At 36.6% G+C, this 18,186-nt stretch overlaps 1 protein-coding gene across 1 annotated transcript in view; it reads right to left on the reverse strand.

Annotated features, from left to right (window-relative positions):
• The window catches only part of ZC2HC1B (zinc finger C2HC-type containing 1B), a gene marked incomplete at its 5' end in the record, with an annotated part of 36,151 nt that overhangs the window by 14,762 nt on the left and 3,203 nt on the right, over positions 1-18,186 (reverse strand). Inside the window, 3 exons of the mRNA XM_081094384.1 lie at positions 7,229-7,367; positions 7,884-8,003; positions 10,751-10,812. Of these exons, the coding sequence (XP_080950510.1) occupies positions 7,229-7,367; positions 7,884-8,003; positions 10,751-10,812 (321 nt within the window). The remainder of the gene's footprint in view (positions 1-7,228; positions 7,368-7,883; positions 8,004-10,750; positions 10,813-18,186) is intronic.

Raw genomic sequence — 18,186 nt, forward strand, 5'->3', positions numbered from 1 at the left:
AGCATGAAACTGTAAAGGGCAGAGAAATAAACTGCATGTTTGATTAGGCCTTACAAAGGGAATGAATTATTTAAAAAACGAATAATCCCCACATTTTAAATTCAATTTGAAAATTACAAAAATTCACATGGTTTCATCTGACATGGTTCACTTATTCAATTAAAGAACCATAAGTAGTTGTTTAACCCTGTAGCTTCTGCTATTAAAATAAAAGTATTTCTCATAAAAGATGTTTTGTTATATGAAGCTTGTGGTCAAAGTATTATCAAAATCACAGCCATAGCTATTTCTACTGAACATCTTAGACACATAATATTCTAACCACATTTTCATTAGTACCCAGCAAGAGTGAAGCACTTACTAAAATTATTATCTGGTAAAGATGTTCAGATGACATTTTCAGATAATTTTTATAGCATACTTACACAGTGTTGTTTTTTAATCTTTATTGTTGAAAGTAATACATATGTCCCCCCCACCATTGACCCTTCTTGCCCACCCCCACCCCCAACCCCGGGCCTTCACCACACTATGCACAGTGGGGTTTTTAACTTTTAAAAACAAACTTTGAGAAATAATTTACATGCAATAAAATGCACTTATTTTAAATGTACAGTTCAATGAATTCTGACAAATATATATACACTTGTATAACTACCCCAATTAAATACAGAACAGTTTCATCACATGAGAAAGTTTCCTCATGTCCTTTCAGTCAATATTCCCCCAAGTCCAGTCTCAAGCATCCAAAGATCTATGTTCATCACTGAAGATGTTATAATTTCATATAATAGAACATCCATGATGCTGCATGTATAGTGGCAATCTCTTCTTACTGCTAAATTATGTTACATTTTGCAAATATTCCTCAATTTAGCTATTCCCTTATTGATGGATATTTTCAGTTGTTTCCAGTTTATGCTATATACGAATACGATAAACATGTATTTTTTAAGGACATGTTTTCAGATTTTTGCATAGTAGCTAGGATTGGAGTTGCTGTAGAGTTATATCCAAGCTTAAGAAAACACCAGTACGAAGTGGCTGTACTCTTTTATACTCCCATCAGCAGCGTGTGCAACTTCCAGTTATTCCACATCTAGCCACTACTTGTAGTATTGTCAGTCTTAGCTATTCAAGTGGATATGTAGTGGTATTTCACTGTGGTTTTAATTTGCATTTTCCTGATGAAAATAATATTGAATATCTGTTCATATAGTTATTGTTCATTATTTTTTTACACATAGGTTCAAATACATCGCTTGCCTTTTCCCTCTTGGACTTTGTCTTAACATTGAGTTGTAAGTGTTATCTATATATTCTTGATATGAGTGCTTCATCAGATGTGTGTATTATGAATATTTACTTCCAGCCTGTGGCTTGCTTTTGCATTTTCTTAATGGTGTCTCTCAAAACTGAGATTTTAAATTTTGGTAAAGCCCAATTTATCAATTTTCCTTTTAAAAATTGTTAATGCCTAAGAAACCTTGACCCTTAGATCAAAGATTATTTTTCTAGAAATTTTATAGTTGGAGCACTTATGTTAAGTCAATGATCCATTTTGAATTACTTTTTGTATATGATTAAGGCTCATTTTCCCAGATTGATATCAAGCTTTTCCATGTAATTTATTAATAAGACTATCCTTCCCCATATTGAATTACTTTTGTCAAAAACCTATTGTCATAGATGGGGGAGGGGGAGTCTGAATCTAGATTCTCTTCATTGTTCAATTGATACACCAACACCAAATTGTAATGATTATTGTAACATTATAGTAAGTGTTGGCATAAGAGAGTGTACGTCCTCCAATTGTATTCTTTTTCAAAACTATCTTGGCTATTCCAGACCCTTTGAATTTCCATATAAGTTTAGAGTCAGCTGGTCAATTCCTACTTGGCAAAGAAAACTTGCAAGGATTTTTATTGGAAATACCTTGAGGCCACAGATAAACTTGGAGAGAACTGACATCATAACACAATGCTGAGTCTTCCAAACCATGAAAATGGTAAATCTGTCCATATATTTTATTCCTCGTTATCGTTCTAAGTTATAAGATTTTCATTTTATAGGTCTACATATTTTTAAAAATATATACCTAAGTATTCAATGTTTTATATTATGTAAGTGGTATTTTTAATTTCATTTTCAACTGTGTAAGTATAGTATATGGAAATACAATTCACTAATGTATAGTGACCTTATATCCTGAAAGCTTGTTAATTCACTTTAATTTCAGTAGCTTTTTTTGTAGTTACCTAAGATTTTCTACATTTACCCATTCATGGTCATGTTGTCTGTGAATATAGTTTTACTTCTTCCTCTTTAATCTTTAAATGATATAGGTATATACCATTTATATATGGCACACACATATATTTGTATATATCTATATGTCTATACATATCAATTATATTTTTTTCCTTACTATGCTGGGTACTATCTCTAGTACAGTGTTGAATAAAGGTGGTCAGAAAGGACACCCTTATTTTTTTTTCATTTCTCAGTAGGAAAATGTTCAGTTTTTCACCATTCAATGTGATGTTAGCTATACTTTCTCAAAGATTACCTTTACTAAGGAAGTTCCCTTCCATTTCTACTTTTCTAAGTATCTTCCTAAAACATGTATGGGTGTTACATTTTGGTACAGGCTCTGCCTATATCTATTGAGATGATAAAGGACTTGTATGCATGCATATGAGCAAAACCAATGGACACAGTGCAGGGGGTGAGGGCTTGTGCTTGGGGGAGGGGGTGGCAGGGGAGAGATCAATGGGGGAAAAAGGAGACTCATGTAATACTTTAAACAATAAAGACTTAAATATTTTTAAATATTTTAACAAAATTAATATGACGAATTGCATTTATAGTTTGTGTGTGTGTTGCATGCGGTTGAGTCAGCTCTGCCTCCTGGTGACCCTCTGAGTGAGTGATGTCTACAATGCCTTGTCCTCAGCAGCCCTGCTCAGCTTCTGTCATGGCTTCTTTCATGGACTATCCATGCAGCTCTCCTCCAACACCATATTTCAAACAAACCCTTTCCCCCCATCTGTGATACACAGTAATTGGGAATACGAAAGTGGAGAAAATCTTAGCTTTGTCTGTAATAACATCTTTGTTCTTGGTGATCTTTCCTAATTCTGATGGTTGCCATTCTCAGTCTTGGCTATCTCTAAATTTCTTGGCTGTAGTCTTCATTTGAACTGATGACTGAACTAAGGTAAGCAAAATCTTTATTTCATTATTAATTCAATGTCTTCATAAAGGTATGTATTTCTCTCATTGTCATGATTTTTGTCTTCTTGATGTTTAAATGCAGTCCTGCTTTGGCACTTTCTTCTTTCACTTTCATCAGAAGTTGTTTCAAATCATTGCTACTTTCTGCCAGAAAGATGGTATCGCCTACATATCTTAAGTTATTGATATTTCTTCTCCCAGTTTTCACTCCTCCTTCCTGAGCCTAGCCCAGTTTTTCAGATGATATATTCTATGTACAAATTAAACAAATAGGGATAAAATTCACCCTTGTCTGATTCATTTGACAATAGAAACTATTTTCTTCCTTAAAACTACTTAATTCAGATGTAATTTTGTTCTTATATTTTTAACTTTTCAAAGATGAAATTTAAGGTAATTGATTTAAATCTTTCTCCTTTTCTAATATAAGTATTTAAAGCTATAAAATTCATTCAAGGCACTGCTTTAACAAAACCCCACAAATTTTGATATGTTTTTATTACCATTCAATTCAAAATATTTTATAATTTTGCCTTAGATCCATGGGTTATTTAGAAAGGAGTTGTTAATTTCATCATAATTCCTACTTTAATTTTAATGTGGTCAAATAACATAGTCTGTATGATTTTAATACTTTTAGATTTAATCCTTTTAGACCTGTTTTATGGTCCTGCACATGGTCTGTGGGTGAATGTCCTTGAGGAGAATTATATTCTGCTCTTGACATGTGTCACGTTATAGTTATAGGTGTCGATTAGGTCAAACTGGTTGATATTGTTGTTGAAATTTTCTATATCTCTGATGATTTTCATGCTGCTTATTTCATCAGTTACTAAGAGAGGAATGATAAAATCTCCACATATTATTGTGAATTTGTCTACTCCGTCCAGTTTTGTCAGTTTTGTTTTGTGTTCTTTGAAGCTCTGTTACTAGGTACATAAACATTTAGGACTGATAGGTCTTCTTGATGAATATATTTTTAAATCATTATCTCTGCTAATAATACTTGCCCTGAAGTTTACTTTGCCTAATATTAATATTAGCCACTGCAGTTTTATGATTATTATTTGATGTGTATATTTTTCTGTGCTTTAAGCATGCCAGTCAAGTCATTTTGACATTCCTGGTGTTTATTTTCTTTTTAGCTTTTTATTGAAGAGGAAAGGCACAAATCATAAGTGTATGGCTCCATGAAATGTCCACAAACTGCACACACCCCTGTAAACAGCCCAGATAAGACACAATGTCCCACCAGAAGGGAACGCACAGGAGACTTCCCATGTGTTCCCTTCTGGTCCTCCCCAGCCCTTCAAGAAAACCACCATCTGACTTCTAACCTGATATTCAAACGTGAAGATTCTAAAAAATTGAATTTATGATATTTACAGGTCAGGAATCCTGCGTTGCTGCCATCCTTTGAGAAGTTAGATCTGGCCCATGGAGCCACCAATTCATTCTGCCACCTGCCTGACCCAATTTATATTTAAAGAGTGTTTGTTACAGAAAGTATATAACTGGACCTTGCTTTATAGTTCAGTTTGATAATCTCTGCCTTTTATCTGAAGTTTTAGGTCATTTCTATGCAATTGTCCATAGAATTAGGTTGAAGTCTAGCATCTTGCTATTTTTCTTTATCCCATCTGTTCTTTGTGCCTTTTTTTCTCTTTTCCTGTCTTCTTTTGGAATACATTTTTTCATCTCCACTCCATATATTGTCTTATAGCTATATGTCAATATTTTGGGGTGTCTATGCTAGGGTTTAGAATAGGCATCTTTATAATATAATATTCCACCTTCAAATAATACTATACCTATTCATGTATAATGTGAACCTTTCAACAATATACGTCCATTTTCCTTAATCTCATCCTATTGGTTTCATACATTTCATTTTCATGTGTTGAAATCCCCATAATATGCTATTATTTATGTTTAAATAGTCAATTATAACCCTAAGCTAACATTATACTCAATGGCAAACAAGACAAGGATGTCTACTTTTGCCAGTGTTATTCAACATACTTTTGGAAGTTCTAGCTAGAAGATTTAGATACAACAAATAAAAGGCATACAAACTGGAGAAGATGAAGCAAAATTATCTCTGTTTGCAAATTGCATAATCTTTCATGTAGAAAACCCTAATGATTTCACACTGAAAAACAACTGTAGAACTAATAAATAAAATTCAGCTAAGTTGCAGTTTACAAAATCAACACACAAAAGTCAGTTGTATTTCTATACACTAACAAGGAACAATCTGAAAATAAAGTTAACAATTTCATTTACAATAACATCAAAAAGAATAAAATATTTAGAAATAAATTTAATCAAGGATATGAAAGACTCATACACTGAAAATTATAAAACATTGCTAATGGAAATTAAAGAAGACAAATAAATGGAAAGACATTCCATGTTCATGGATTGGAAGACAATATTGTTAAGATAACAATAATATCTAAATGATGTACAGATTCAATGCAATCCCTCTGGAAACTCCAATGGCATTTTCAGAGAAAAAAAAATTATATAATATCTCAAAGTTTCCCAAATAGCCAAAAGAATCTTGGGGAACTCACACTTCCTGCTTTCAAAACTTACTACAAAGCTATGCTAATCAAAACAGTGAGAAATCTAGATAACCACATGTAAAACTAGATATCCAACCTCCAATTAAGTTGGTATCTTATTTTACACCACATACAAAAATTAACTCAACCTGGATCAAAGATCTAAGTGTAAGAGCTAAAACTATAAAACTGTTAGAAGAAAACATGAGGAAAAGGCTTTATGACATTGGATTTTGCAATGATTTTTGAGGGAGTTTGACATCAATGGCTGGGCAACAACAACAAGAAAGGAAAGTTGGAGTTTATCAAAATTAAAAACATTTTTTGCATCAAAAGATACCATCAAGAAACAGTTCACCAAATGGGAGAAAATATTTGAAAATCCTATATCTGATAAGGGATTAATATGAATACTAATCTAATCTAGCCTCTAGGCCAAAATTCCAATTTATAGAAAGACGGGGGAATAGAAGGACAGGTTAAACACTAATATGACTTAAAAAAAAAAAAAAAAAAACCAAACCCACAGACAAATCCAGAACATGAGAAATTCTAAAGATAACTGGCCTGGTAGGGACGTTGTACAGGGTTAAAAGAAACTAAACAGACAACATAAGACAATGCATAAACCTTGACTGAATCTTGGATTGTGGCTGGGGAATAAGGGAAAGCTTTAGAAGACATTCTTAAGAAAATTGGGAAAACATGAATCTATGTTAAGTGCAAGAATAGTATTGTGGTCAGGCACGAAAATGTACTTAACAAATGCATAATGGAATAGTTAAAGTGTTATAAATTCTGAAATTTACTATTAAATAGTTCTGCCATAAAAATAAAATGAGTGATAGAAAATATTACAACAATGTCAAGAACTGTCAAATTTCAATGGAAGGTATATGAGTGATCACTGTACTATTCCTTCCTCTTTTCTGTAGATTTGACGTTTTTCAAAATAAAAAGTTTAGGTAAAAACGCTGTGGGCCACTAAACTACACAATTTAAAATGGTTAAAATGATGAGGTTTATATTATGGGAATTTTATCTCAAAAAAGTAAAAAAAGAGCTGTAAGTATCTGACATTGGGGAGCTAATGTATCTTAAATTGCTCTGCACAGTTCCATTCTCATAAGCCACGATGTGAACAGCATCCCCTGGAGTTATGTAATGCCATGACACTGGCTACAGTGGTGTTCTCATGTTGAGATAGAGTTAGAAGGAAACACAGACTCTTTAGACAGAATTGAGGGGGGAAAAAAGGAAAAGATAAATTATATGATAAAATTACTTTTATACAACTTAATTCCTATTGTTAATCTTAGAATAAATAGAAGGAAGCAAGGCATGATAATTTGGCCAAAACTTGAGCATAGCCTCAACTGGTTAAGAGTTAATGTCAGAAACAAACCAAACTGGCCACACACCTGGGTTGATGGACGCGGGGGGAGGTAGTGGGAGAGGGCGGCCTTCTTTCATGGCTAGGCTGCACTGCTTTGCTGATTGAATTGCAATAATAAAGTCTTCATGTTGTTGTCTCCAGTTAGTTTTCCTCACTGGCTGAGGCTGCAAAAACAAAACAAAACAAAAAACATATACTAGCCTAGACTTTATATGTCTCCATTATAATTTTCTTTTCTTTTGCAGCAGGGATTTGAATTTACAGGAAACAGGACTGTGAGATTTGGAGAGGGAAGCAGGGTTTGGAAAATACAGTAATAAAATTCACAAATCACAGTAGTGAAGGAAAACACAAAATAATCAGAAAAACAACATAACTATAAAACCTTAAAGGAAGACTTAAATGTAAGGTTAAAAGTGACTTTCTTCCAAGTTAACTGCTAGATTTAATGCTACTCTAATGAAAGTATAAACAAGATTCTTTTTTGTCACATCTGGAAAGTATCTGAAATACATTTGGAAATCTCAGTGAGCATGATTAAAAAGAAAACAGTAAAGGTGGATTATACTTACATGACTTTACATTGCTCTATCAAGCAAGAATGAAACCAGAGAGCCAGAAAGAGGCTTTAATGTACTTAAGGATGTAATCATGAACAATAAGGAAGATACTGATAATACCTTGGATTGAGGAGCCAGGCTCACAGTGGGAAAGTAAGTGCCCTGTAATCTTTGTTTTACGGAACTGAAAGGCTTACGCTTTTTGTTGAAGAGTTTTTTACATATTGGTCCATGCCTTTCCTAGAAAAGAAAGAGTGGGGATTAATTTTTTTAAAAAATGTACAAATCACCAAGTTTGTAATGCTGCAGTGTACTCAGGCAGCCCTCACTACAGGGACTGAGTTGCACCTTCAGAGCCAAGTACATTCTCCAACTCTCAAGTCACAGCAGAGCAAATCCATCTGGCTCCCCTCGCCCATGTTACACATAACTAGATATTATGTTCGAACGGTCAAGGTCAATAAAAGGTCTCTACAGCTAGAGAGACTTACTTCAAATTTTGTTTTACACATTTAACTCTACCACTTGGCGGTATGAATGGTTCTGAGCATTAAATAATGTTGAAAAGACAAACTTTGTAATTGAAACTGAAATAAATATTTCTGACCATTTAGCCATCTTAACCAATGAAGTTTTGTTGATTACTTCTTATTCAGTTTCCTGCCTTTACTGTTCCTAAATTTCAAAAGCAAGTCATCCAGTAATATAACAGGAAATTCGAGTTCCAACAACCTTAATATTCAGTTTTACCATCCTTTTGAAATAGCTCTGTGCATATAGCAAGGGGAAACGTAGCTTCCTACCAATAGAATCTTTTCAGAAAAACACCTCTTCCCACTCAGCATTTCAAAATTGAGTTTAAATGGGCCACTTTTCCACAGAACCACTTAACTCCTGAATAGGAGTGGAGAGGTTTCAAAGAAATAGTTGAGAACATCTGCAAAAGACAACTGGAACAACCACACAAATGCATGAAAAACATACCAATTCTGTTTAAGTTATAAACACATTTTCCTTGAATTATACCCAAACATCTCACATGATTAGTCAAGTCACTTATTACAATAAATATTACAATATTTGCAATATGCTTAGCAGGAAAAACATTTTTAAAAATCTAGCCAGTAGTCCTCCGTATTTCTGTTACAAAAACCTGGGTACTAACACATTGAGCTCTGCCCATGTCCTGACTTTATAGATTCTGTTATTGCACCACTAAGATATTATACTAACATCTTTGCTTTCTACTCTAAATCCTCTTCGTTGGTGGATATGTAACTCATAAGAGCTATCACTTACATAGTTGCTTTGTTCAGGCCCAACAAAACACATGCTCTATGAAAATCACTGCACCTGTCTATAAACAAGCCATACCATTTGAAACTAAAGGAGAGAGATCAGATCAGTTGATCAGATGCTCTCTGTAGCCTAGAGATAGGCATAGGAAATAAAACTCGAGAGGACCTGAGGTGCACTTGACATTTAGTGACCCCTCTTCAAAGGGCACCTCCTGGGTCTCAAACCCCTTCCTCCCAAGGGGCGCGGCCCAGGCTGGAGAAGGCAAAGGCAGCACTCCAGTGGGTGGCAGGCCACAGGAGGCCCTGGAGCTCTCCTTCTAGATTCAGGAAACTCTACCTGCACTTAATTAAAAGGACAGATACTTCATTTGTTTGTTTGTTTTTGTTAATCCTCACCCTAGGATATTTTCCACTTACTTTTAGGAAGAGTGGAAGAGAGAGGGAAAGACAGATGTGAGAGAAACACATTGATTGGTTGCCTCCTGCAGGAGCCCCGATTAGGGCCCAGGAGGGAGAGGAGCCTGCAACCAAGGTAGGTGCCCTTGACCAGAATCGAACCCAGGACTCTTTGGTCCAAAGGCTGATGCTCTATCCCAGTGGTTCTCAACCTTCCTAATGCCGCGACCCTTTAATACAGTTCCTCATGTTGTGGTGACCCCCAATTTCATTGTTACAAATTGAACATAATTAAAGCATAGTGATTAATCACAAAAACAATATGTAATTATATATGTGTTTTCCGATGGTCTTAGGCAACCCCTGTGAAACGGTCGTTCGACCCCCAAAGGGGTCGCGACCCACAGGTTGAGAACCGCTGCTCTATCCACTGAGCAAAACCAACTAGGGACATTTTTTTTTTAAATTCACCAGAGAAATAAAACCTATAAACCTCATTTTGCAGTCTTTTGCCTCAAACGTAGTCAGGCTTGTAGTCCAAATGCTTGTTGTTTCATGTAAGTCTCCTTGATCTAAATGTCCCAACTAACAACTGCATTATAAACCAATTTTTTAAATCATTTTTTTCTTGGGAATCTTTTTCTAATGTTGGGGTCTAATACCTGTTTGATCCTCTAACTTTGAAATAAATCAAGCTTTATTCCACCTCACAGGCATCAATCAGGAAACGAGATGTGTAGCTTGAAATTGGCTTAACAATTAAATCTTGGAAAAGGCTTTATGTTCATTTTGTTCAAATTACATTAAAAGCCTGAAATTGGAGGATTCTGTCTTTGTACGTGGCAAAGCAGGAAACAGAGGGAGGTTAAAGGGCTTGTCAGAATTAGTGACAAATTTGAGGCTAAAAGCCAAGTTTCCAGATGCTCCAAATTCAATGTTCATTCCTCTCGACTAGCTAATTTCCCTGGTGCTTTGGCCTTAAAATTTGGATTTCTGATGCTTATAGAAAAGGAGAAAGAGCCAAAACCTCCCAAGAGACAATCAGCTGTGCCAAGATACTTTCTTCTGGCATCCTTTCAGTTAGAGAACCAGGTTTAATAAGTTCCCTTTTGAACGTGGGCAGCATCGGACAGCTTCCGAGTCCTCCGGGCCTGCCAACCGTAGGTTGTGTACTCCTCTCCCCGTGCTTTCCCTCCACATCTGTCTTTAATCTTTGCCACTGCGGCCTCCTCACTAACTTGACAGTTCATTTAACTCCAGTGAAACACATCTACAAAATGTCTGTATGTTTACCAGAACATCTGCTGCAAAGCGTCTTCCACAGACTTCACAGGGAAATAAGTTCTGATTGCCATCTGTATAGGATCCAAGAGCACATTATGTTAGTTTCAAGGAATTGCCTGCCTGAGAAGAAATGACTAACTGGAGACCTCAATAGCTCGACATCTTCACTCTTCTTTTCTTTCCCACCAACTACTTCTTCTAGAAAGATCCTCTGTAAACTCACCTGTGTTTTCTTCTCACGCCATTAAACAGGTAAATTCTATATCCTTCAGGCCACCAGTATATAATTATAATTATTTAATAAATATGTTCTTGAACAAAGTGCCTGATAGCTTTGCTTTAGACTTAAGTACAAAGTTAAGACCTTAGTATGAAGCCATAAATAATCCAATGGGAGTGTCTTGAGGGTTACTACTAGAATGGAAGGTCTATAGGTGTGCTCAATGAAGGCACACCAATTTATCAGAGACCATGACAAAAAAGTTGCCTCGTCACTGAATTTAAAGTAAACATTCCTGAGAATGGCTTCCTCTCTTCCCATAAACAATCTTTGCTGGAGAATAACTCCTAACAATGAAGGAGGAAGTAGAAGAGACTGATGAAATGGACCAAGTAGAACTGGTCTACTTTGATTGAAATCAGGAAAGAGGTGTGATTACAATGAAGGAGCCTACGAAAATGAGGAACATCACCCTAGCAGTGATGGCGAACCTGACACGCGTGTCAGAGGTGACACGCGAACTCATTTTTTTGGTTGATTTTTGTTAAATGGCATTTAAATATATAAAATAAATATCAAAAATATAAATCTTTGTTTTACTATGGTTTCAAATATCAAAAAATTCCTACATATGACACAGCACCAGAGTTAAGTTAGGGTTTTTCAAAATGCTGACACGCTGAGCTCAAAAGGTTCACCATCACTGCCCTAGAGGTTGTGTTCAGGGTCAGGCCTCCTGATGGGGCTAGTGAATGATACTGCTGGCATTTTATATGCAGTGGTGAATGAGTGAAGGATTATAATCACAATATGTTCAGTACTTGCTATTTTTTATTTTAATACTTAACCATATGGTATTTTAAAAGTTAAATGAGGAATAAACTCGCCCTGGCCAGGTGGCTCAATTGGCTGGAGCCATCAACCAGGAAGTTGCAGATTCAATTCCTGGTCAGGACACATACCCAGGTTTCGGGTTAGGGTGAGGATGGGAGGCAACTGATTGATGTTTCTCTTTCACACTGATGTTTCTCTTTCTCTCTCTTGCTTTTCTCCCCTCTTTAAAACCAATAGAAACATATCCTCGAGTAAGGGTTAAAAAAAAAAAAGAATAAACTCAAATATAAAAGAAAAAAATAGCTGAAACTGGGCCCACTATGTCCCAATGCCTCAAAGTACCTGACCCACAGTAAAGTGCTCAATAAATACTTATTGAACGCATGGGCCAAACAAGAATTACGTTTCCACCACAGGACCAATCATTCATTCAATAAATATCTGCTACATGCAACTCTGTGGGAATATGAGAGAAACCATACGTGGGCCCAGCCCAGAAAAGGAGGAAAGTATGTACATAAATTAAGTGAAGTTAGCAAAGTGTCACGAGAAAGGGAAAACATTGTGGAATTCTGAAAAAAAAAAAAAAAAAGAGTTGCATTTCATATTACTTCCTCTCTGTTCATCTGGAGTTGAGTATATACAGATTTAAAAAGCAGGTTGATCATGGGGAAGATTTTATATTAGAATAAAAATCTGGACTTTTTTCTCCAAACAGGGGGAGCAATCAAGAACACTGAGGAGGAAAAATCTGAACTGTGGAAGACTGATGTGACAGAAAGGAGGAAAAAGAGAATTTTATTTAAAAAGCTGAAGTTGCAGGCCCGAAATAGAAAGGAAAGAGAAAATGGAAGGCACTATGGCCAAAGAATTGACAGCATGACTAGATCTGGGGGAGTTGGGGGATGGCAGCGAGAGAAGGATGCCTGCGGACAGAGAAGGTGGTAGGGCTGTGGATAGAAATGGAGCATTTGAAAAATAGGGCCATCTTAGTGAGAAAAATGACCTCAGCTTTGGAAATACTGAGTTTGAAAGAGAGTCAGCCAGCCAGCAGGATGGAAATGAGGGAGGTCAGGGCTAGAGACACAGATGCAGGCTTTGTTTGGAGAGTGATGTAAAGGCATGATACTGCCAGGGAAGAGGTCATGGAAAGAGAAGCACAGGGATGATCCCGAGGGAACTCCATATTTGAGGGCCAAAGAGATGATGATGATAAGCCAGAAAGAGAAGCAGGAGAGAACAGGGTCATGGAAACCAAGGGAAGACAGTTCAAAAAAGGAAGGCTTGATTAACAGGAATCAGATGGTAGCTCATTACACACATTGTTGATTTAAATGATTTCTTCTCACATCTGCCAGATGGTATTGTATGTGCAACACAGGTCATCCATTACAGCATACAGCACCGCCACTCATCCTCTCTGTGCTTTTGGCCTTCTCGTAAAATACCGTCTTAATTTTTTTTTTCCCAGCAAAGATATCCCACCCCTCCACATACTTACTTGTTAATAAAAACTACTCATCCTAATTATAAAACTGCTCTTTCGAAAACACTAGTGAAGGTTTATTTGTATAAATATTACTTTAATATTTGTATAGTGTTTTCCTGTTCCCCAAACACTTTTCCTGTGTAATCTCATTTGAACCTCACAGTAATACTGTGAGACAGGGTTGGTATTCTTATTTACAGATAAGAAAATGGAGGTTCAAGGTTAGGTGACTTCTCTAAGACCACAGATAATAAGTGGTAACACTGACACTTGAACCTGATATGAAAATCAAGACTATTTATTCAACCGTTACCATAAATATAGCCCTTTTATATCAGTACTCACCTGCAAAGCAAATGGAAGTCCCTGGAGAAACAACACCTTCTGGTTTATAAATCAGTGAGTGTTAAAGAGTTCAGTGAATTAAAAAATAATGACAGATACAATATGATTCAATTGAAATATATGGACCATCACATTCTGAATGACATTCAGCTTGGACGCTTGACTAACAAAGAAAGAAGCTTGACTAACAAAGAAAGAAGCTTGACTAACAAAGAAAGAAGCTTGACTAACAAAGAAAGAAGCTTGACTAAGTCAGTTGAACCAACATGGAGACTAATGAGGTCTACAGAGTTTGTTCCAGAATGCTGAATCACATGGACTATATGATCACTAGAACCTTAAAAGAATTCTTTGAAATAACCAAAACACCCTTCGATAGGTGAATCGTTAAATAAACTGTGACATTCATACCTGGAATACTACACATCAGTAGAAAGGAAACTATTGATACATGTACAACCTGGATGGATCTCAATGCTGAGTGAAAGTAGTCAATATCAAAAGTCACATACTGTATGATTCCACTTGTATAACGTTCTCAAAGTGACAAAATTATAACGATGGAAATTAGATGAGTGACCTCCAAGAGGTAGGGATGGTCGGGGAGAAAGGTTGTTGTGATTATATAGGAGTAGAGTGAAGAAGATCTTTAGGTGATGGAATGGTCCTGTATATTGTAGTGGTTACACATGTATAATATGGTACAGAACTATATATTTCTGGGTTTGGCTATTGTACTGTAGTTATTTAAGATGTAACTTGGGGAAAACTAGGTCAAGTGTACATGGGCTCTCATACTATTTTGAAACTTTGTGAACTATAATTATGTCAAAATTAAAAGTTTTTAAAAATATCTAGGAGTTGGCAAATTGTGGCCCATGGGCCAAATCTGGACCTGCATGTTTTTGTAAATAAATTTGTCTTGGTAAACAGTCATGTCCATTCGTTTGTTTATATAATATATATTGCTGCTTTCACACGACAACAGCAGAGTAGTTGTAACAGAGACCATATGATTTGCAAAGCCAAAAATTATACGTGGTCTTTACAGAAAAAGATTGCCACCCAGCAAATGAGAATGTAGTCATTAGAAATTATTTTGGGAGAATAACATGGAGAACGTTAATGATATATTAACTATACAGGTCTCTCTATATAGACATGCAGTAATTAACTCTGAGTGATAAGAATAAAAGTGCTTATTTCTTTTTCCTACATTTTCAATTTTTCTATAAAGATTTAAAAAATCAGAATAAAAGATTTTAAAAACTTATTTGAACCTCTTTCTCCAGCTGCCGGTAAGGTGCTCGGCCCTTCCAAGGAAGCCAAGGCTATGGTGGGGAGGAGGGGGGCCTCACTTCACCCAGCCACGAGCACCATGCCTGGCAGTGCTCGCTAAGTATGTGCCCACTGCATGGCCCCTGTCTGGAAGTTCACCTGCATCTACTAGGTCCTTATCCCACACGACAATGAGGTGACCATGATGAGGTGACCGTGACGGAGGCTAAGTTCAGTGCCCTCATTAAAGCAGCTGGTGTAAATGCTGAGCCTTTCCATCCAGGCCTGTTTGCAAAGGCTCTGGCCAGTGTCAACATCGGAAGCCTCATCTGCAATGGAGGAGCTGGTGGACCTGCCCCCTCCACCATGGCTGCCCCAGCACAGAAGGAAGAATCTGAGGAGTCTGATGATGACATGGCCTTTAGTCTTTTAGATTAAACCTCTTTTGTAACACATTTAATAACATGCTGAACTCTTAACACACAACCCTTTTGATAGAAAAGATTCTAAAATAATGAATATCAATTTAGCTATTCCTATCTTTACCCTAGCTAGAGTCTTACTTAGTAGATTATTAAAGACTACTTAGTAAGTAGTCTTACTTAGTAGCTATTACTTTTATACACTGGTTTATAATCTTAGACAATTTTTTAAATGAGGAAAGGAAAGTGATCTGGAAGTGATCAACAGTTTTGTGTAACATATTGACAGTGAAAAATAAGCATTACAAAGATCTCAGTTCAAAAAATTTATAAGAAGCTTGGAGAAGATTATGGTTGTAACGAAATTTGGGGAAAAATTCTACTTCTGACTAGACATTCTCTTTCTGAGTTGGAAGAATGCTTTGTAAAAACACCTACTAACTCACATTTCCTTATAAAGGCATGATAAAGAAATAAAAAGGGAGATGTTTTCTCATTCCCTTGTTAGCCAGTCAAAGCACTCTTAAATCCTTTACAATCCAGAACATGTAAACATTAGCAATTTCGACATCTTCCAAGGCCATATGGCAAAGCTGATATGACCTCAACTTATTAACTTATCTCAGGAACATGACTTGTGAAACTAGAAAAGGAATGAGTTAGGATGGCAGAGAAAACAGCCCATCAATATTTGCTCTCTCCCTAAGCCCCAAAATACTAGAGTACTGTAAACAGACGAAAGGACATAGAGAGCCAGAAAAACACAAGGGCAGGGACAAGACAACAATAATAAAAAAAAAAATTGGAAATCTGGAAAGCTGATGAACATGGTAACCAACTTGGAGGACTTAAAGCTACATCAAAATCCACTTCCCAAGCAGACAGGAGGGAGAACGGAGAACCATCCAGCTTTGCACAGCAGAACCCTTCAAAGTCACAGGAGCCCCTGGAGCAGCACACACCTCTGGAACTGAGACAGGGTAAATGAGGAGGAGGAAGAGACTGCTAAAATATGGGGGGTTGGGGTGCAAGTTTCCTAAGAAGTTAAGGTTCCTAGACGCTTCCCTTACTCCACACCCCCTGGGTGATTGCCCTTCCCCAGCGGCAGCATAGGTCTACTCTCCAGAAAGGGTGAAAGAGGAGGTCAGCGCAAGCATGAACACGAAGCACAGCTGAAGGGGTGTGTCTGCAGATGTAGATACACACTCACACACAGGGCTGATTCCCAGTATTTGTGGTAGTTACATTCCATAAAGTCTCTGTGAGCACTAAGTGAGCAAACACTGGATTTACTATTCTGGGGGGAAATACAAGGTTAGATTCCTGTGAGCCGCTGGTCAGAAACTGCTATCAATCTATCAATACATACCTTGTTTTATGTATTTCTGTTTAAAGAGACCTTATTTAAATAAATATATTTGATTCAATATCACTGAACTCTGGGCCAACACTATAACTCATGCTCGAATGAAGTTTACCTAACAGACATATTTTCTCCGTAAGGCACACTGGAGCCTTCCTGTGCTTAGAAACATGAGATAACACTTCAACACTGCACTGAGGAGCCATTTTAAACAGCGAAATCACCAAGAGGAAGTGCACAGACATGAAAAATGTGACACCCAATGTACCGTGAAAGGGACACTTGTTTACAGCGTGAGCTGAAACTAGAAGGCTTGTTCTACCTCAGCTGGGAACATGCATGTCAGGTGACTCAACTTTATAACTGCTGCATGCATGTCTGTGAATGACTATGAAAGTGCCATGAGTATTGATTTTAGGGTTACAAACTTTAGTGAGTAGGCAAATTCGCAAATAGGGACTCCATTGATGAGAATTAACTGTATATGCATTTGTATGTGCACATGTATACACACACCGGGGTGTCCCCCAAAAAATGTATACACGCTTTTAATAATTATTAATTCCAATGGGTCAAATCTAAAAAGAAAGAAACATCAATTGAGTTATCAGAAAATGTAAGTGTGTACATTTTCTGGGGGCAACCCATGTATGTATGTATATAATCTAGTGATTAACCTCATGAATAGCAATGCTGAGAGCAGAGAACACCCAATACATACCTTCCTCTACTTGGCTCACAGAACTCTGCTTGCTAGTCCTTTACTCCCAAGACACAAAAACTTCCCTAGGAATATAACTATTCTCTGAGGAAAGAGGGAAGATGCTGACCTTGGGAGAGTACCAAACAGCTCAACCAGGTTACCCTACAATAAAGCTCAAAATGATCAAACACTAGTCATCCACTTAAAAGCTTCCAGTGTTCTCTTCCTCCAATCTTTATCATGGATGCAACTTTCCAAAGACATGAGGAAAGTCTCTAGCACAAAAGACCAAAACAAAGCAATTTAAAGGAAAATTAAACCTCTTGGAAATTAAAAGACTTATTGAAGACATTAAAAACTCATAAAAAGACATAAAAAGACTTATTGAAGACATTAAAATAGAAGGTTGGGAGATAAAACTAGGGAAATTTCCTAGAAAATAAAGTAAAATGACATAGAAAGGGAGAGAAACATAAGCCGGTACCTGTCCAGAAGGCCCTACTGGCCTACTCCAAACAATAGGGATTTAAGAGAGAAAATGAGAAAACACAACGAAGGAAATAAAAACAATTATTAACCATTTCCAGAAGTGAAAGGACACCTGCCCCCTAGTTGAAAGGATGAAAATAGATCTATACCAGTAAACATCATTGTCAAATTTTAGAACATTGGAGACTAGAAAGTCTATCGACTCAGAGAAATAAAACCAGTAACATACAAAGTGTCATGGATTAGAATGACTTCAGATTCCAAACAGTAAAAATAGAAATGGGACAAATCCTTTAGATTTC

This window comes from Myotis nattereri (assembly GCF_964212035.1).
Source record: "Myotis nattereri genome assembly, chromosome: 6".
Classification (NCBI taxonomy): Eukaryota; Metazoa; Chordata; class Mammalia; order Chiroptera; family Vespertilionidae; genus Myotis; species Myotis nattereri.